The following is a 16,809-nucleotide window of genomic DNA, read 5'->3' on the forward strand; positions in this document are numbered from 1 at the left end:
GCTGCAGCCACTGTAACAGTGTTTCAAAGCCTTGTAGCCTTTTTCTTGGGAAACACAGGTCCTTCAGTCGGTTGCAGCCACTGTAACAGTGTTTCAGGCAGAGGCTTGAGCAACAGAACCCCTGCTTCTTTTTTTTTTTTTTTTAAGATTTATTTATTTTATGTATATGAGCACACTGTAGCTGTACAGATGATTGTGAGCCTTCATCTGGTTGTTGCGAATTGAATTTAGGACCTCTGCTTGCTCCGGTTGGCCCAAAGATTTATTTATTATTATAGATAAGTACACTGTAGCTATCTTCAGACACACACAGAAGAGAGTGTCAGATCTCATTACAGATGGTTGTGAGCCACCATGTGGTCACTGGGATTTGAACTCCGGACCTTCGAAAGAGCAGTCAGTGCTCTTACCTGCTGAGCCATCTCACCAGACCTGTCCCATCTCTTACAAGGACAGTAATCTCATCATAACCTACAGCGGTCTGTAAAGATTCTTGGGTCTAGATTAGGGTCACACCCAGATGTCTTGGTCATAAGGGTTCCCACTTAGGATTTAAGGGGCACTGTTTAGCCCATACTCCGGCATTCACAAGCCTAGCTTGTTTATGAGAGTGGACATCAGTGGCTATGGGGATACAACCTGTCTGTGTTCATTAAAGCTCCCTGGCCATGCCCTGGTCTTGTGATGGGGGCTTCATGTGCCCGCAACCTCAAGGCCTCTTCCCAGCCAGTTTAGCTTACATATGTTGGTTCGGACTAAGTTGTCTGTTTTAGGAAACAATTTTTTGTCTTGACACAGCTGCCCCAATGACTCAAGATCATTTGTGTTTCCTTATGCCGTAAAAGAACCGTGAGCATTGCAAGGCTATGTAATCCATGCCTGTAACCCCAAATCTCAATACTTGGTAGGCCAAGTCAAGATCATGAGTTCAAGGCCAACCTAGGCCACAGGTAGAACCCTATCTCAAAATAAATAGAAATAATCGATCAGTACTGGCTCAGAACTTGCTCTGGGTGAATTGTTACTTCCTCTCCTTCCTGTGATTTCTGCTGTCCTCACGGAGCTAGGGCCAGGAAAGGAGGTGAGGCATTCATGGGTCACAAGGAGGGGGTGTTAGCTGGGGAAAGTGAAGGGTTCTGGACACTCACTGGTGGTGGTGGTGGTGTTTGCACAGGGTGGATTCATTTAATGCCACAGAAGTGTACAAGAGCCAGGTCTTGTGGTCTGGCACATAGAATCACAGAGCTTGAGGCAATGAGTATCACCTAGCTCAAGGCCAGCCCGGGTTTACAGTAAGGGCCTGTCTTAAAGTTAAAAGTAAAGGGCTGGATGGAACTCACTGGTAAGCAGTGCTTCTCTAGTGTCTTAGTCAGGGTTCTTGTTGCTGTGCTGAAATACCATAACAAAAGCAAGTTGGGGAGGACAAGGTTGTTCTGGCTTACACTTCCACAACACTGTTCATCATTGAAGAAAGTCAGGACAGTAATTCAAACAGGGCAGGAACCTGGAAGCAGGAGCAGAGACCATTGAGAAGTGCTACTTACTGGCTTGCTTGTCATGGCTTGTTTAGTCTGTGTCTTAGGGTTAGGGTTTCAATGCTGTGAAGAGACAACATGACCAAGGCAACTTTTATTAGGGGCTGGCTTATTAGTTCAGAGGTTCAGTCCATTATCATCAAGCAGAGAAGCATGGCAGAGTCCAAAGCATGATGCAGGAGATGGCTGAGAGTTCTACATCTTGTTCCAAAGGTAAAAAGGGAAAGACTGAATCTCTTCAGGCAGCTAGGAGGAGTGTCTCAAAGCCCATCCCCACAGTGACACATTCCAAGAGGGGCATACCTACTCCAACAAGGGCACACCTCCAATAGTACCACTCCCTGGGACAAGCATATCCAAACCACCACAGCCTGCTTTCTTATAAGCCGAGGAACCTAGGTATGGCACCCTCCCACCCCCCAGAACTGGGCCTGGAAAGATGGCTCAGTGGTTAAGAACACTGGGTGCTCTTCCAGAGGTTTCATTCCCAGCATGCACATGGCAGCTCACAACAGTTCCAGGGAATCTGACAGATGTACATGCAGGCAAAACACCAGTACACAAAATAAATGCAAGTCATTAAAAAATAATAATAATAAAGAAAATGCCATATATCTAGAGAAAAATTTTCAGTTGAGGTTCCCTCTTGTCAGATAATCTAGCTTTTGTTGACATAAAACCAGCTAGCATACCTAGCATGCATGAGCTCTAAGGTTCAGTCCTCAGTGCCACATAGAAGTGTGTACTTAAGACTGATTACGAGCCAGCCAGGTAGTTCAACAGGTAAAAGAGCTTGTCACTGTGCACAGTGACCTGGGTTTGATCCCTGGGTTTGATCCTTTAATCTTGTGGATCACAAGATTAAAGAAGAGAACTGACTCCCGTGAGTTGTCCTCTGACCTGCACACATGAGTATCCATACACACACCCTCATAAATAACATTAAATAGAACCCAGAATGGTTGAAATGATTAATTTTATCCTGTGTATATTTTAAGAACAAAAAAGAAAAGAGAAGGGAAGAAGGAAGGAGAGAGAAAAGCCAGGTAATAAAGCTGCCTCTAGAGGAGGCATGATATTCCTTGGTGGTGTCTCTCTGGCCCTGTCTGCCTATCTCATTGGAAAGTCTTGGGTTGACCCATTGTGGTTATACATTTATGACCATTGTGACTTAAAGGGAAAGGACATGATGATGTTACTAATTTGTAGGTTCAAGCAGTCTCCTGGAACCTTTACCTAGGGGAGAGGGGTGACTCTGCTGGTGTGACTGGAGGGGCTGTGTCATAGTGTCTTCCGTGATGAGGCCATGGTGCCACATGCACTGATGAGAGAACTGCAGGTGTGATTGTCCCCCTCACATCTGAGAAGGAAGAAAGATGGTACCTCAGGGCCCTTGGCAGGTCCTAGTGCCCCAGGCTATGGGTCAGTTCCCAGATGGGGCCCTGGTGTCCCACAGCCCAGTAATATTGCTGCTGTACTCAGAATGTCAGGCAGCATCCCTCAGACCAGCTGTGTTGATGTCTTGGCAATAACACTGTGCCAGTTTGCAAGGTCTCTGGTTTAAAGTCCAGAAAGGTCTTTGTGGTTTTGTCATCATTGTTGTTTTCATTTTTATTATTTTTATTGTATGTATGTGGATTTTTTTTTGTCTGCATGTATGTCTATGCGCCATATGCATATCTGGTGTCCACAGAGGCCACAAGAGGATGTTGGATCCTTGGGTATTAGAATTACAGAATTGTTGCAAGGTGCCGTGTGGATGCTGGAAATCAAACCTGGATCCTTTGGAAGAACAATTTAACTGCTGAAGTACTAAAGCCAGAGTGACAGAACACTCTGGGATTTTAGGCCAGAAGTCCCTTTTCTACTAAACACAGCCCTATGGGGGTGGCATGTTTCCGTCTTATTTGGGAAGAGGTGTGTATATTCCTAGTGATATTGGACTTAGGTGAAGTCTAAAGTTTAAGGTAGACAGGTGGAAGGGCGCAGTAGTGATTATGACCCAGAATTCTGGCCTCTCAGTTGTCCAGGAATGGACTTCAGCTTGACTGACTAGAGCCAGCTCATCTGGCTGGGCCCAGTGTTGAAGGTGGTGGCTGAGAGACACCACAGGTACCTACAGCTTCTGTGCCTGTACCTGCTACCTGCATGGTGGGGATACCACTAAGTTTTTGGTTTCAGGATGTGATGTGTGATCTGGTGGTCTACTGAGAGCAGGTTCCCCTCCTGCTGGTAACCGTTTCTTTCAGCCCATGGCCAGTGCCCGTAACTTGCTATGACTTGTGTCTTCTCTCTTTGGCCCAGGCACTTGTGTCACTCCTGGGTAAGGGGTCCCTGGGTACCCTTGTGGGACTCAGTGGGGATGTGATTGCCCTGGTGTTGGCTCAGGGAACCACGGTGAGGCCCAGGATTCAGGGACTGCTTTTTCTTAATGCAAGAATCCTAGGTTCAGCACATAGGTTTGATTTTAATGTAAGTGTCCATTGTGTGGAGACATGCTGAGGACCCCCAGCTGTGCTGCTGTGTTCCCTGAAGCTAGCCTGGTCCTGTTTCATATCATCTGACTTGTTTTATCTGTTGTCTGTCAGATGGAGATGGGGCCAGTTTCCCCAGTTTTCACTTTTCTGATCTCTGGGTGGGTGAGAACTGGGGAGGGGCAAAGGGTCTCCTGGGAGGCTGGGGAGAAAGGTGGGCAGGTCCCCAGCCCCTGGCCTGTCGCAGGTTGTGCCTGCTGGTTGTATTTTGTGGACAGACAGACACTTTGCAGATATGTTTGTCTGAGTAATAGCTAGGCAGCCTGTTGTGGTCAGTGCGTGCTAGTGAGCATCCCTCTGTTCACCTGAAATGTTGTGGTCAGTGCATGCTAGTGAGCATCCCTCTGTTCACCTGAAATGTTGGCTGTCTTCAATGCTGCACTGGGGAAATAGGCAGCCCATCCATCTGGGGTATCTCTGCTGCTGTGCTCTCACCTGCTCATATTGTTTGTGTTTTTTTAACAGAACCACCTCGCTGTGTTCTCAGTGGTTCACCCACTGGCTCCCAGCATAAGCTCCAGTGTGGCATCTAGCCTGGCATCCAGCACTGGCTCGGGTAGCTCCTCCCCCACCACGCTGCCTACCCTTCCTGCCCGTGCCCTTCCACTGGATCCAGCTGGCAATACTGTGGAGGCAGTCATAGGTAAGTCCACACTTGTTTTTCTGGGCACGACCTTTGGCACTGTGTTGTAGATGTTCAGGATGTGCTGCTCTGTAGAAAAGCTGGAGACATCATGCTTTTGTTATTTCTCAGTGTGAACCATTCAGTGCTGTGTGGTGCTCAGGAGTGCAGAATTTTTGGAGCCCACATCATGTACTGCAAAACACCAAAACAATCGTGTCAAATGGGTTCTTTGACACTAGAAAATGAGGCTAGGGAGAAATGGAACTAGAAACCATGATGAACTAAAAGTGGAGGGTGGGGAGTGTTGACAGGGTCAAGGGGAGAGTTGTAATGAAGCCTGGAACAGGTAAACATAGAGCGACAGAAGCAGCCAGCTTCATTCATTGAGGGAGGACCAATATAGTAGTAGCAGGGCTAGCATGATGTATCAGGGCCTGAACAGGAGCCAAGAGGCTGGGCAGAAAGGCCAGGATGAGTTAAGCAGATAGGTTGAGAGGCCAAGAAGGGACCCCTGGATACTGTGCTTACAGGTGCTTGTGAGTCACAGGTGGCATGCTCTGAGCTGCTGCAGTCTGTGGTTACAAGGGCCTAGCTGATGCAGACTGTAGTGAGAATTTCGGTTTCTTTAAAAACACAAAAGTGTTACAGGCATATGTTTTAATTTTAAGCTCCAGTGGGCTAGGGGGCTGCTTCAGATTCTCCACAGCAGCTGACTGATTTGCCCTGTGCTCTCTCGATGGGATGTAATTTTGCTTGCTGCAGTTTTTGCAAGTGTGTGACGTTTGGGATTCTGGGGACTTTTCAGAGGGTATATAAATGTTAGAGCCCCAGTAGAAGGGGCTAGTTGGGCGACTGGTGGTTGGATGCTGTTTGTGGCAGTTTGTCGCATGTTGGAAAAGAGGAAAGAAGAAATTAGATATCCTGCTTGTGGGCTGGCGAGACGGCTCAGTGGGTAGGAACACTGACTGTTCTTCTGAAGGTCATGAGTTCACATCCCAGCAATCACACGTAATGAGATCTGACGTCCTTTTCTGGTGCGTCTGAAGTCAGCTACAGTGTACTTATATAAATAAGTCTTTGGGCTGGAGCGAGTGGGGCCGACCAGAGCTGTTAGCTTTGGACATAAGCCTTTTTTTTCTACTTTAGGGGAAATCTCTTCCTCATCATCAGATACAAGCATTTCTTTATTCTCTCTGTCTTTTATAAAATGTCATTCATGTTTGTTGTGTGTGGTTTGGGGCTGAAGGTCTGTTTATCATTATACCTATCTTTAGCTGAAAACAACCCAGCTATGCTCTTCCTCACCATTCTGTGCTTGCTGGGTACCTAGTTGACCCAGGCCTAACTTTTTGTTTTGTTTTGTTTTTTAAGATGTTAATTGTTAGCCGGGCGGTGGTGGCGCACGCCTTTAATCCCAGCACTTGGGAGGCAGAGGCAGGCGGATTTCTGAGTTCGAGGCCAGCCTGGTCTACAGAGTGAGTTCCAGGACAGCCAAGGCTAAACAGAGAAACCCTATCTCAAAAAAAGAAAAAGAAAAAGAAAAAGATGTTAATTGTTGCTGGGGAGTGGTAGCTCATGCCTTTAATCCCAGCACTTGGGAGGCAGAGGCAGGTGGATTTCTGAGTTTGAGGCCATCCTGGTCTACAGAGCGAGGTCCAGGACAGCCAGGGATACACAGAGAAACCCTGTCTCGAAAAAAACCAAAACCAAAAAAAAAAAAAAAAAGAAAAGAAAAAGAAAGATGTTATTTGTTTTTATTTTATGTATACGAGTTTGCCTAAATACATGTCTATGTAATGCATGTACAAGTTGCCTGTGGAGGCCAGAAGGAGGGCTTTGGATTCCCTGAAAACGGAGTTATGGGCAGTTGTAAACTGCCTCATGGGTTCTGGGAATTAAACCTGGGTCCTCTGGAAGAGTAGCCCGTACTCTTAATCACTGAGCCCCAACACCTATATCTCACCCTCCTGGCACTTCTGTTCTACAACAAGGTTACCCTCCTCCTGGTGACCTTGGGAGATACGCAGAAGAGTAAATGGCATTTGTGATTTTAGAGGTGTGGAACTAGGAAGATAAGCCCTGTAGCTTTGGGACAGTTATGCTGCCTAGGGACTTAAAATACAAGTGTCGTTATTGACATACAAGTATCAAAGTGGCAAGCCTTACGTAGAAGGCATACAGATGCGTTACTGAGCATCCCACAAGACAGCACAAGCTCTGTCCATGCAGGCCAGCTAGAGTCCTACATTGGATGTAAGGTTGGCAATGATGTCCCAGTGCTGGCAGAGAGTTCCCTTCATCATCTTCAAGGGACATTGAAGACAGTCCTCTGTACTACATGAGGACTACTAGGAACCTTGGAGCTGGTGGCATGCTGCTGAGACTTCTGGGAAAGCTCTGTGGCTCGCCACCTCAGCAGCCTAAGGACAAGTCTCAGCACCTTTCCAACCATGGTCTCACTCGGGATAGACTCTGACTCTTCCATTCTACCACAGTCCCTTTTCTAAATCACTGTATAGCCTTGTGGCTAGTGTGGTCTCCTCCACTGGAAAACCTGAGTTCCACAGGGGTTTTGTGTGGGTCTCTCACCTTCTCAAGAACCCTCTAGAATTCAGGCTTATCCAGCATCAGGTGGCTATGTAGGCAGTGGGAACCACACCTCCCTGCCTTTACTGTTGGGTTCAGGGAGAGAGGGAGGGAAGTTGTGTAGGTCCTAGGTGCTGTGTCCACAGGGTTTCTATAGATCGACCCACATTTGGATCTAGAGACTGTCCTGCAGTCTGGGGCGCTTGCCCACTCACTCCCTTAGGCTCCTTGATGCTCTGAGAATTCCTCTGGCCTCAGGACCTGCCAGCCTTCTGCCTCTGGTTTCCTACTGTGAAAGTAGCAATGGCAGGAGGACATGCTGCAGAAGAGTGCTAAGGAGAAGTTAGACCCCAGCCCCGAGCAAGGAGAGAGTATCTTTGGTGTTTCCAACTGACGGATATCTTAACTACAGTAATTCTCCTAGCCATTATCTAATATGTGGTGCCTGGCCTTAGCCACACAGTCAAAAAGTTGGAAAATGCATTTTTCATTTGTTTTGCATTGCTGGGGATAGGACCCAAGGCCTCAGGTCTGCTAGGCACCTATTTTTGTTTACAGTATATTGTAGTTGCTGCTTCCTGGTTAAAATAGTGAACATTTCCTTTCCTCGCTGCAAATCCCCTCCACCCTGCTAGCAGAGATCATATGCGAATCTAGACGGGTACTGTAATCTCAGCGCTTGAGAGACTGGAGCAGGAGGATCACTTTTATATCAAGACCCTTCCTGTCTTAAACCAGTCTGTTTTTTAAGGTTCCCATCCTCAGCCTTGCCGGCCACAAGAAGGCAGTGGGTTCTCTTATCAGTGATGGGTATCCGTGGCTTCTAGGCTCTCAGTCCTTGTCTCCGCCCAATAGCCAGCCTCACCCACACGCTCCAACCCCATGGGGTTAGCCCTGCTCCCTCTTCTTTTTCTTTCAGTTTTAGAGGGCTGGGCCTGAGGAGAGGGGGTAGACTGGAGAGCAATGTCTTTGTGGGGCAGTTTCCTTTAATTTAAATGAAGCCAAGTGCAATGCCTGTACATTTAAGAGATGAAGGGGCAGCGGGTCCCCCTTCTAGTAGACAGTGTGAGCCTGCCTCCGGTTCTTGACTACGGAGAACTCAGCCCATGAGCTCTCCCTAAGCTAACCCTCTCCACCGCCCGCCCGGCACACCCCCCCTTCCGTGCAACCCCCGTGCGCGCTCTGCCCCTCCTCCTCCATGAGTCAGCCTTTCTGCTGAAACCTGCCTGCTCTTGCACACCTTGGTAGGCAGGGGCGTGGCCTGGTACTCGAGGGCTGGGTGCAAAGCATGAGTGGGCGGGGCCTGCACACCGGCGGGGCCTTCGGCTGGCGAAGGCGGAGCGCGAACCAGGCAGGTTTGAATCCTTAGTGATGGACAGCCGGCCGGGGCTGCGGAGGATATGAGTCAGCATTGACAGTGGCTGCGGCAGATCCCGGTCTCGCGTCAGCCCAGCACCAAGTTGTGGGTCGTCATTTCTCGGCGCTTTGGAACGAGCATGCGTCCTCCCTCCTTTCCAGGTGTGCGTTCTCCCCCACCTCCGGCGCGGGTTCCACAGGGTGCTTCTGTCCTATACTCACATCCTCCCAGGTGGTGGCTCCCTTAGCGCGCATCTACTCAAGTGGTCCCCTCTTGACGAGCGTCTCCCTCTGAGATCGTTCTGGTCTGCCAGCGTACCCCCAGGTGAAGTAACCCCAGGTAGTTAGCCTTCGAAGTGCACCCCTGCGCGGGTGAAGGGCTTAGTGTGCATCCCATCAGCTCATTTCCCTTCAAAATGCATGTCCCTCCGGGTGCATGTTCCCCGGAAACCGTGTACCTCTTTCACGGTGAGATCATGAGATCTTTGCTGGATTTTTCAGGCTGCAGAAGGAAGAAGGTTAACTCATTTGCCTGCTTTTAAATTTTGCTACCCAGGGCCCTGTGGACGACCCCCCTACCCCCACCCCTTGTGTTTCTTCTCCCTTGTGGACTGGTTCCCCAGTTCAGAGTACAGATACCCTGGTTGTTGGTGTTCCTCTGTTCTTTAGCTGCAGAACAGAAGGTGTCCATCCTGTCTTGCCTTTAAGTTCTCCTTGCAATCTGTGTGGACCCTCGAGGACTGCAGCACCTTTTGAATGTGCTGTGTCATATTGGGAACTGGTGACACCTGGCGCAACACCTAGCAGGTCTCTGCTGTTGCTGTTGAGGCCCAGTGGCTTCAGGTCATTTGGTGGAGCTAGTTCTGGGTCAGGAGGCACAGCCTGGCCTTCAAACACTTGCAGTTTATGTAAGGAAGCTCACCTAGATTTCTGTCTCGTTCTAAGTTGGTTCTTCTTTTGAGCACATTTCAGAAGTATTGGGTGTGGTCATCTGGAACGTTAGCGTTAGTGAGGTTGGAGAGAAGAGCCTGGTGGACTAGGGTGTAGGATGGGTCCCTAAACAACACTCAAAAGAGTAAGGTAGCCCCTTGGGACCCTGGGCATGAATTAAGGTGGGCAGGACCCATAGGCTTCCCCAGACATCCCTTTTGTGTTGATATGTGCTCCAGGACCGTGACTCACACCCCGTGCTAAGCTTCGGTTAGGGTTGATTGCAATGCGGTTCTGAGCTGTAGTGCGGAGCTCCCTTAGCACTGGGACCCTGCTGGGTCACAGAGACCCTGACCAAGGATGACAGGTTCCCACCCCATGTCTTTCTTTGCTCCTTAGTTTTTTTTTTTTTTTTTTTTGGTTTTTCGAGACAGGGTTTCTCTGTATAGCCCTGGCTGTCCTGGAACTCACTCTGTAGACCAGGCTGGCCTCAAACTCAGAAATCCGCTTGCCTTTACCTCCCAAGTGCTGGGATTAAAGGCGTGCGCCACCAACGCCCGGCCTGCTCCTTAGTTCTTTAAAGTGAGTTTTTGCAACTTTGCTGGCACTAGAGCAGCAGGCTGCCTCTCACTTAGTTTTCCCAGGCTTAAGTGCAGAGACTGCCAGTCCAGGCTGGAACTCCTGGATGGCCTTCCCCACTCTAAATCAGGTGTAAGGATGGGCTAGGGTCTCTGCACTGGGAACAGCAGAGGAGGCTAGGGCAGGTGGAAGTGTGGAAGGATGGAAGCATATCCCCAGTCTGCTTGCTTTAGCCAGCTCTGTTCAGATTCAGTGGATCAGCACACAGGACTTGGTGCTGATGAGATCTGGGACTAGTGGGCCATGCTCAGCAGTAGCTTATGAAGGACTTTGGCCAGAAAAGACCCACCAGGAAGCTTTGGCTATCTCACTGAGGGCTGAGGGCTTGAGAAGCTGCAACTCCATACAAGACAAGGCTTGCTTGTACAGGCTGGAGGCAGTACAGGGATGGCCAGAGGACGGATGATGGGAACCATGAAAACTGACTTGGGTCTTTGCTGGTGTTGGGTTGAGAGAAAGCTGTGCTTAGCTTGCTGTTACGGAAGGAGATACCTTGAAGCATGTGCACTCCTGGGAGACACCTGCTCGCCACAGCAGACTGAGAGATGAGACCCTGGGGTAGGATGTGGTGCTGTGGGGTGGCCATCTAAGACATGGAGAGAAGGAGCACACAGTGTTGTGAGGTATCCACCAGAGACTACTCCACCATGGCTTTAGATCAACAGAAAGTCTTTATTAGTCACATGGCAAGTACACTGGGTGTTCAGGACTAAGTGCAATCTCAAGCCTTTCTCAGAGTGGCTGCTTGTTTGTGTTTGTTTTTTTGTTTGTTTGAGAGAGAATGTTACTGTGTAGCCCTGGCTATCTGTCAGGGTGGGCTTTTAAACACAAAAACCACATCCTGGGTTGACAAACCTCCATTAGCAAGAACAACCAGAAGCAGAACTGTAGAAACCAGAAGCAGGGTTAAGCACATTCGGGGACTTTCCCAGAACTATGGACATTTCTCATTTTGGGAGGTTCGAATTTTGCTGCCTGTCTGCTGGGTTTTAAGGCCTGAATGGTATTTCTGTCATGGAGTCAGTTGTGCTAAGATCTTGGGGACCACTAAGGTCTGGGGGCCTGTTACAGTAGGACTCAAGCCACTGTATAGGCTGTGACCAGGCTGTGGCGAAGGCCACAAGGCTCCCAAAGAGAAGCTGCAGGAGTGGGGTGCAAAGAAGTGGGCTAGTTGGGAAGAGGGCACACTGTAGAAACCCAGTGGAAGTGTACTGTGCAAGTCCAGAGCTGGACAGAAGAATCTAGAAGACAAAGGAAAGGGTGGGACTTGAGAAGGTGTGAGGATGAGAGGGGTGGGAAACAGCAAAGATGGCAACAGAGGAGCAGGAGCTGGGGACATACATCCTGCCCAAAGGTAGCCCAGTTTGGCATGTGCTCACAGCAAGGGCAGGCAGCTCTGTGGGTGGAGGGCAGGGCCTGGAGTCCATGGGACAGACATGGTCAGGGGGTACACAGGTAGAGTCCCTTTGTTGTAGCTTAAATTGTATCTCCCCAGAAAGATGAATCTAGTTTAGTATTAGGGAATCTGCTAAAGTATTTGCCTAGACTGTGTGAGGCTCAAATTCAGTCACCAGCATTGGAGGACACACTGTGAACGTGTCTTCATTTGGAGATGGGATCTTGGTCATCAAGGTAAGATGAGGTTGTTAGAGTAGGCCCTGAGGTAGTGGTAGTGTCCTTCTTAGAAGAAACATGGACACACACATAGGGTGGAGACTGAGTCAGGATTCAGGGAGTCCTGGAGCCCCAGGAACCTTGGAAATACTTCCTCAGCCAATAGACAAGTGCAGGCAGGTATACACACTTGGATTTTGAATGTGAAGCCTGCAAGACTGGGATGATGAACTTCTGAGCTGAAGCTACCCAGCAAGTAGTTCTCTGTCCCTTCAGGCCCATGGTCCTTGACCAGCTGAAAGGCCAGACAGACACTGTCATCTTTCTGTTCCAGGCTATGTGAAAGTGGCAGTTCATGTAGCAGGAGGCACTTAATACAAGAAGGACCTTAGAAGCTTGGTCAGGGACAGGTGCCCGCCATGGGGAGACATACAGGAGGCTGGAGGCCTGTGCAGCAGGAGGCCTGTGCCCTTAATCAGCATTGGGATGGTGGCCTGCTTTCATTCCGCTTTGCTCTCTGATGGCAGGTTTTTTTTTTTTTTTTCTAGCAATTCATTTTTTTCTTTCCTTGTAATTCTCTTCAGCCATTTATCACACCAATGCCTGGTTCCATGTCCTCTGGGCATCAGGGATTACAAAAGTACATTCTGAGACAGCCCTATCTTGCCTGTACTTTATTTTGTCACTGCTGTCCAAGTGGAGTAAAAAGGCTTTCCTCACCAACTCCTATCCTTAGAGTGTCAGGTTCGTGATGTCCAGTGTCTAGGCTGAGAGCCCTGGGTTCTAGGCCTCAGGGTCTTGCCAAATCTGGCACCCTGCTCATTCACCTCTTCTCAATTATACTCAGACCTTATTGGAATGGTTTGTCTTTGTGAGTGGTTGCCTGTGTATTTCTCTCAGCCCAGTCCCCTGAGGAGTGGAGATCTCTGCACTGAGTGGAGCTCTGGCTCCTTGACCACATGGTACCAGGCAGAGTGTTTTCTCTTGGGTGCGTTAGCATCCTGGCTTCTGTGCCCTGAAGATTCCTCCTGAGACTCTTGTCCAAGTGAGTAGGTCTTTTCATGGCTCTGGTAATGAGGGAGACATGGCTAGGTCAGATGGAACCAGGATCCAGTTGTGCCAGCAGCTTAGGAATAAGTTTAGAAACACCATAAACCATAGGCTGATCTACTCTGGCTTGAGCAAGCATGATAGGTGCCATACAGCCATGAAGGGGTTCCTCAGGAGTCAGGAGCATCCAGCTTGTTCTTCTTCCTGGAGCCACTGAGAAGCATTCTGTCTTTGGGTCAGGTAGTCACCATGAGGCTGAGCAGTGCTCACTGGTCCTAAGAATGAGAATCAGAGAGACCGGGAAAGGACGGTATGGCTGGCTTTGGGCTCGAGTGTGTATCTTATAGGCTCCCACAACTCTGAAGTGCAGCTGGGACTGTACTAGTGTTGCCCTCTGGCTCTCTCTCAGTATAGCCATTTGCATTCCAAGCCATTCCTTGGCCACAGGTAAACTGAGTTGATGCATTGGTTTCTGCCTCTCCCTCTTTCACTTCCTGGTAGACATGCTTCCCTGCATTCTTGGCCTGGCTAAGATATGTCTGGCTCTGCTAGGTAGAGACTTACCCTTGGGCTGGAGGAGTCTTCTGGCCCACCTAAATGCTACTAGTTGAGCAGTAGCAGTTTTGCCTGAGGATTTTCATATGACGTCCCCAATGGACATGACCTAGAGGATGTGATGACATGCAGACAGCTGGAGATAGATAGTGGTCCCTAGCTAGAGTTTTATGCAGCCCTGGTACAGAGACGTTTCCTTACAGTTTATGAGCTGTCACTCTGCTGTGGAGAGGCCCTTTGTCTCCAGCAAGGGGCCTGCAGGGAAAGTTTGGGGGTTTGTTGATGGTGGTTTTGTTTTGTTTTGTTTTGTTGAGGTGAGCTAGCTTGCAACATAGCCAGGCTAACCTGGAATTCACACTCATGCTGCCTTGGCCTCCCAGTTACCAGGATTACAAGCATATGCCACCACAGTATGTATGCTATCTTGAAGTTGAACTCAAAGTTCTTGGGGACTGAAGGGACCTTAGCCAACAGTAGAGGTAGGACTGAACCACATAGCATACATAGACTTCACAGATGTACAGTGAAGAATCAGAATGGGTGGGAGAGACAGTAGTCACAGACAGACACAGTGACATACAGTAGTGGCAGCTGCAGTCTCACTGCTTGTCAGTGTAGAATTCCTACATACATGTCTAAGCTGGACTCTGACTGTATTGAGAATGTGACATAACCCACAGGCATGCTCCTACAGCCAGTCCTGTACCTCCTCCCTCCCCTTAGATAGCTGTGCAGGCCATCCAGAGTGCCAGCTTCTCCATTACACGTTCCCTGAGTGGCAGCTCTTCTCAGGCTGTGAAGGTGTGTCCTGGTCTCATCCTGCTCCTGAAACTCACTACGTAGACTAAGTCAGCCTCAAACTTACAGTGATTCTCCTGCCTTAGCTTCTGTAGTCCTGGACTTAGAGGTGTATTCTGCCTTTGAGGAGACTGTCTCGGGCAGGGCTCGGGTTCATTATCTTAGTGTTCAACTAACATGGCCTCAGAACCATTTTCCTGTCAGAATTGACCTCCTGTAAAATTTTGAATGTGTTTTCTTGGTCACATTTTAACAAATGGTTAGAAGTAAAAGGAGAAACAACTGGGCGTTGTAGTACATGCTGTATGGTCCCAGGACTTGGGATGTAGAGGGCAAGAGGATCAGAAGTTCAGGTCATCCTTGGCTGCATAGTGAGTTGAGGCCGCTTACAAGCTACAGTCCGGTCTTAAAAAAACAAAAGGCAAACGAAACAAAAGCAGAAGACCTTTGAAGCCGAACTTCTTGAGGGCCAGAGCTGTGGGTGTGGCTTTGACAAGGGTGGTTCAGATGAAACACCTCTAGCTGTGGAGGAGAAAGCAGCCTTGTGGGTCAGCATACTCACCGGGTGCTACCGTTGGGTGGCAGGGTGACCGCTTTCCTCCAGCGAGGTGCATGTTGGTGGGTATGGCGTCAGGAACTCCTTCAGAGAGGTTTTGGCTTCTTGGCTGAGAGGTGAGTAGGTAATGCCCGGCTTATTTCACAGGTTCTGCCTTAGATCTCCGTCTTAGTGACATAAACATCGCATCCTTAGATAAAGACTTAGAAGAGCAGGACCCTGGACTGACAGGTGAGTGCTGAGATAGCTGCTCCTTTGTCTGCATGCATGCTGCCTAGCTTACGGTGGGCTTGGGGAAGGCATCTGCTGGGGTCCTCCTCTTAGACTCTCCTTCTTGCCTCTGCCACCTGCCTGTATGGCTCAGCTTCCTGCTGCTTTCCTAAGTCTACCTCTGCCTGACAAAGCAGCCCCTTTTTTGACTTGGCCAGGGCCTCTCATGAGGAAACACAAATTGTTTTTACTGCTTTGTGGCATAGAGAGAGGTTCCTGTTATTTCATCATTTTCTTCATCCTGAAAGTTATTTTCTTTGTTTCAAAAGAAATAGACCCATCTTAGAGCCCTGGTGGTTCTGTGAGTACCATGCTAATGAATTCCTGGCTCTACAAGGACCACTACCAGGACACACTTGTGTTGTGGGGGCCTGATGACTGCACCCCTCTGGGTGTTGACCTGGTTCCTTTGATGTGACCCCGCCCCAGGTGTCCCCAGTATTTAGCTGCCTAGTTACCTACAGGCTTATGGGCAAGTGGTTCCATGGCAGAAACCCGCCTGCCCTTGTTCACTAAGCCTCCCTCCTCCCACCAGGTCCCAGGTCGCTGGCAGGCTCAGCACCCGTCACCATTCCGGGCTCCCTGCCCCGCTCGCCATCCTTGCACTCGTCCTCATCCCTGTCCACCTCCCCACTCAGCTCGCTCTCCCAGTCCCTGTCGGGGCCACTCGTCTCCTCGGCCATGACGCCCCCCCAGCAGCCACCACCCCTCCGGTCGGAGCCGGCTACGCTGGGCTCTGCAGCCTCATCTTACAGCTCTTTAGGTGCGTGCCTGGGCGAGGGTCCCTCCCCGCCGGCTTTGGGTCCTGGAATAGGCCCTGTCCAATCCAGTCCTGGGTAGTCCTGACTGCAGGACTCTCACCTCCCTAGTTCTGTCTTGAGAGGCGCCACCCCCCTCCAACCTATGTGACATAGCGGGGTGAACAAACACATCTACCATGAACAGCTGGCTGCCCACAGCTGGGCATTCTCAGAACGCTCCAGATCACAACCTCCTGCTTGCCAGCTTACTCAGGGCTCTGGGCCAGCCATACATGGAGCCACCTAGGGTCCCCACAGCATACCTGGGGTTTATTATATGATGCAGTCTGTGAGAGGAAGCTGGTGTGACAGCAGCAGGACTCTTCTTCTCTCATATTTTTACTAAGAAGTTCTTTACATCTTCTGTCATCTGTTATATCTCAGAATGTGCCCACTCCAGATGTGCTCATCTTAGCTGCTAGCTAACCTAGGTGGGCACCCTCAGAACTAGAGCTCTTCTGAACCTCCAGGAACTGCCGTGTAGTGAGAACTGCTAGGGCTAGAACTCTAAACCTAACTTTCTGTTCACTCTGATCTTCCTGAGTCAACTGGGCCTCGTTTAGGGGAGGCAGCCCGGAAGCTGAGGCTTCAGGAGTCATGAACAAGTGACTTAGAGTACCGAGGTGGGTGGCCAGGCCACGAGGGACAGAAACATCTGCAGGCACCTCGGCCTTTGGGTGCAACATGGGCTTTATCATCCCTGTTTCTCCTAAACTCAGGTTTGAACGGCGTCCCTGGGAGCATCTGGGACTTTGTTTCTGGCAGCTTCTCTCCTAGCCCATCCCCCATTCTGAACTCTGGCCCCTCGGCTTCCTCAAGTGCAAGTCCAAACAGTGCTGAGCTGGCACGGGTCAGGAGACAGCTAGATGAGGCCAAGAGGAAGATCAGGCAGTGGGAAGAATCTTGGCAGCAAGTGAAGCAGGTGAGCATGGGGAAGGGGGCTGGGGGGGGCAGGTGAGCA

At 49.7% G+C, this 16,809-nt stretch overlaps 1 protein-coding gene across 3 annotated transcripts in view; it reads left to right on the top strand.

The window, feature by feature from the left end:
• Positions 1–16,809, top strand: part of Unkl (unk like zinc finger) — a 44,928-nt gene that overhangs the window by 25,538 nt on the left and 2,581 nt on the right. For 2 of the 3 annotated variants that reach the window (XM_031350784.1, XM_031350787.1), the window contains exons 10-13: positions 4,535–4,712; positions 14,926–15,009; positions 15,584–15,811; positions 16,568–16,770. In XM_031350784.1, coding sequence (XP_031206644.1) covers positions 4,535–4,712; positions 14,926–15,009; positions 15,584–15,811; positions 16,568–16,770 — 693 coding nt within the window. The remainder of the gene's footprint in view (positions 1–4,534; positions 4,713–14,925; positions 15,010–15,583; positions 15,812–16,567; positions 16,771–16,809) is intronic. The other variant, XM_031350785.1, reaches the window with a different exon arrangement.

This window comes from Mastomys coucha, unplaced genomic scaffold, assembly GCF_008632895.1.
Source record: "Mastomys coucha isolate ucsf_1 unplaced genomic scaffold, UCSF_Mcou_1 pScaffold5, whole genome shotgun sequence".
Taxonomy (NCBI): domain Eukaryota; kingdom Metazoa; phylum Chordata; class Mammalia; order Rodentia; family Muridae; genus Mastomys; species Mastomys coucha.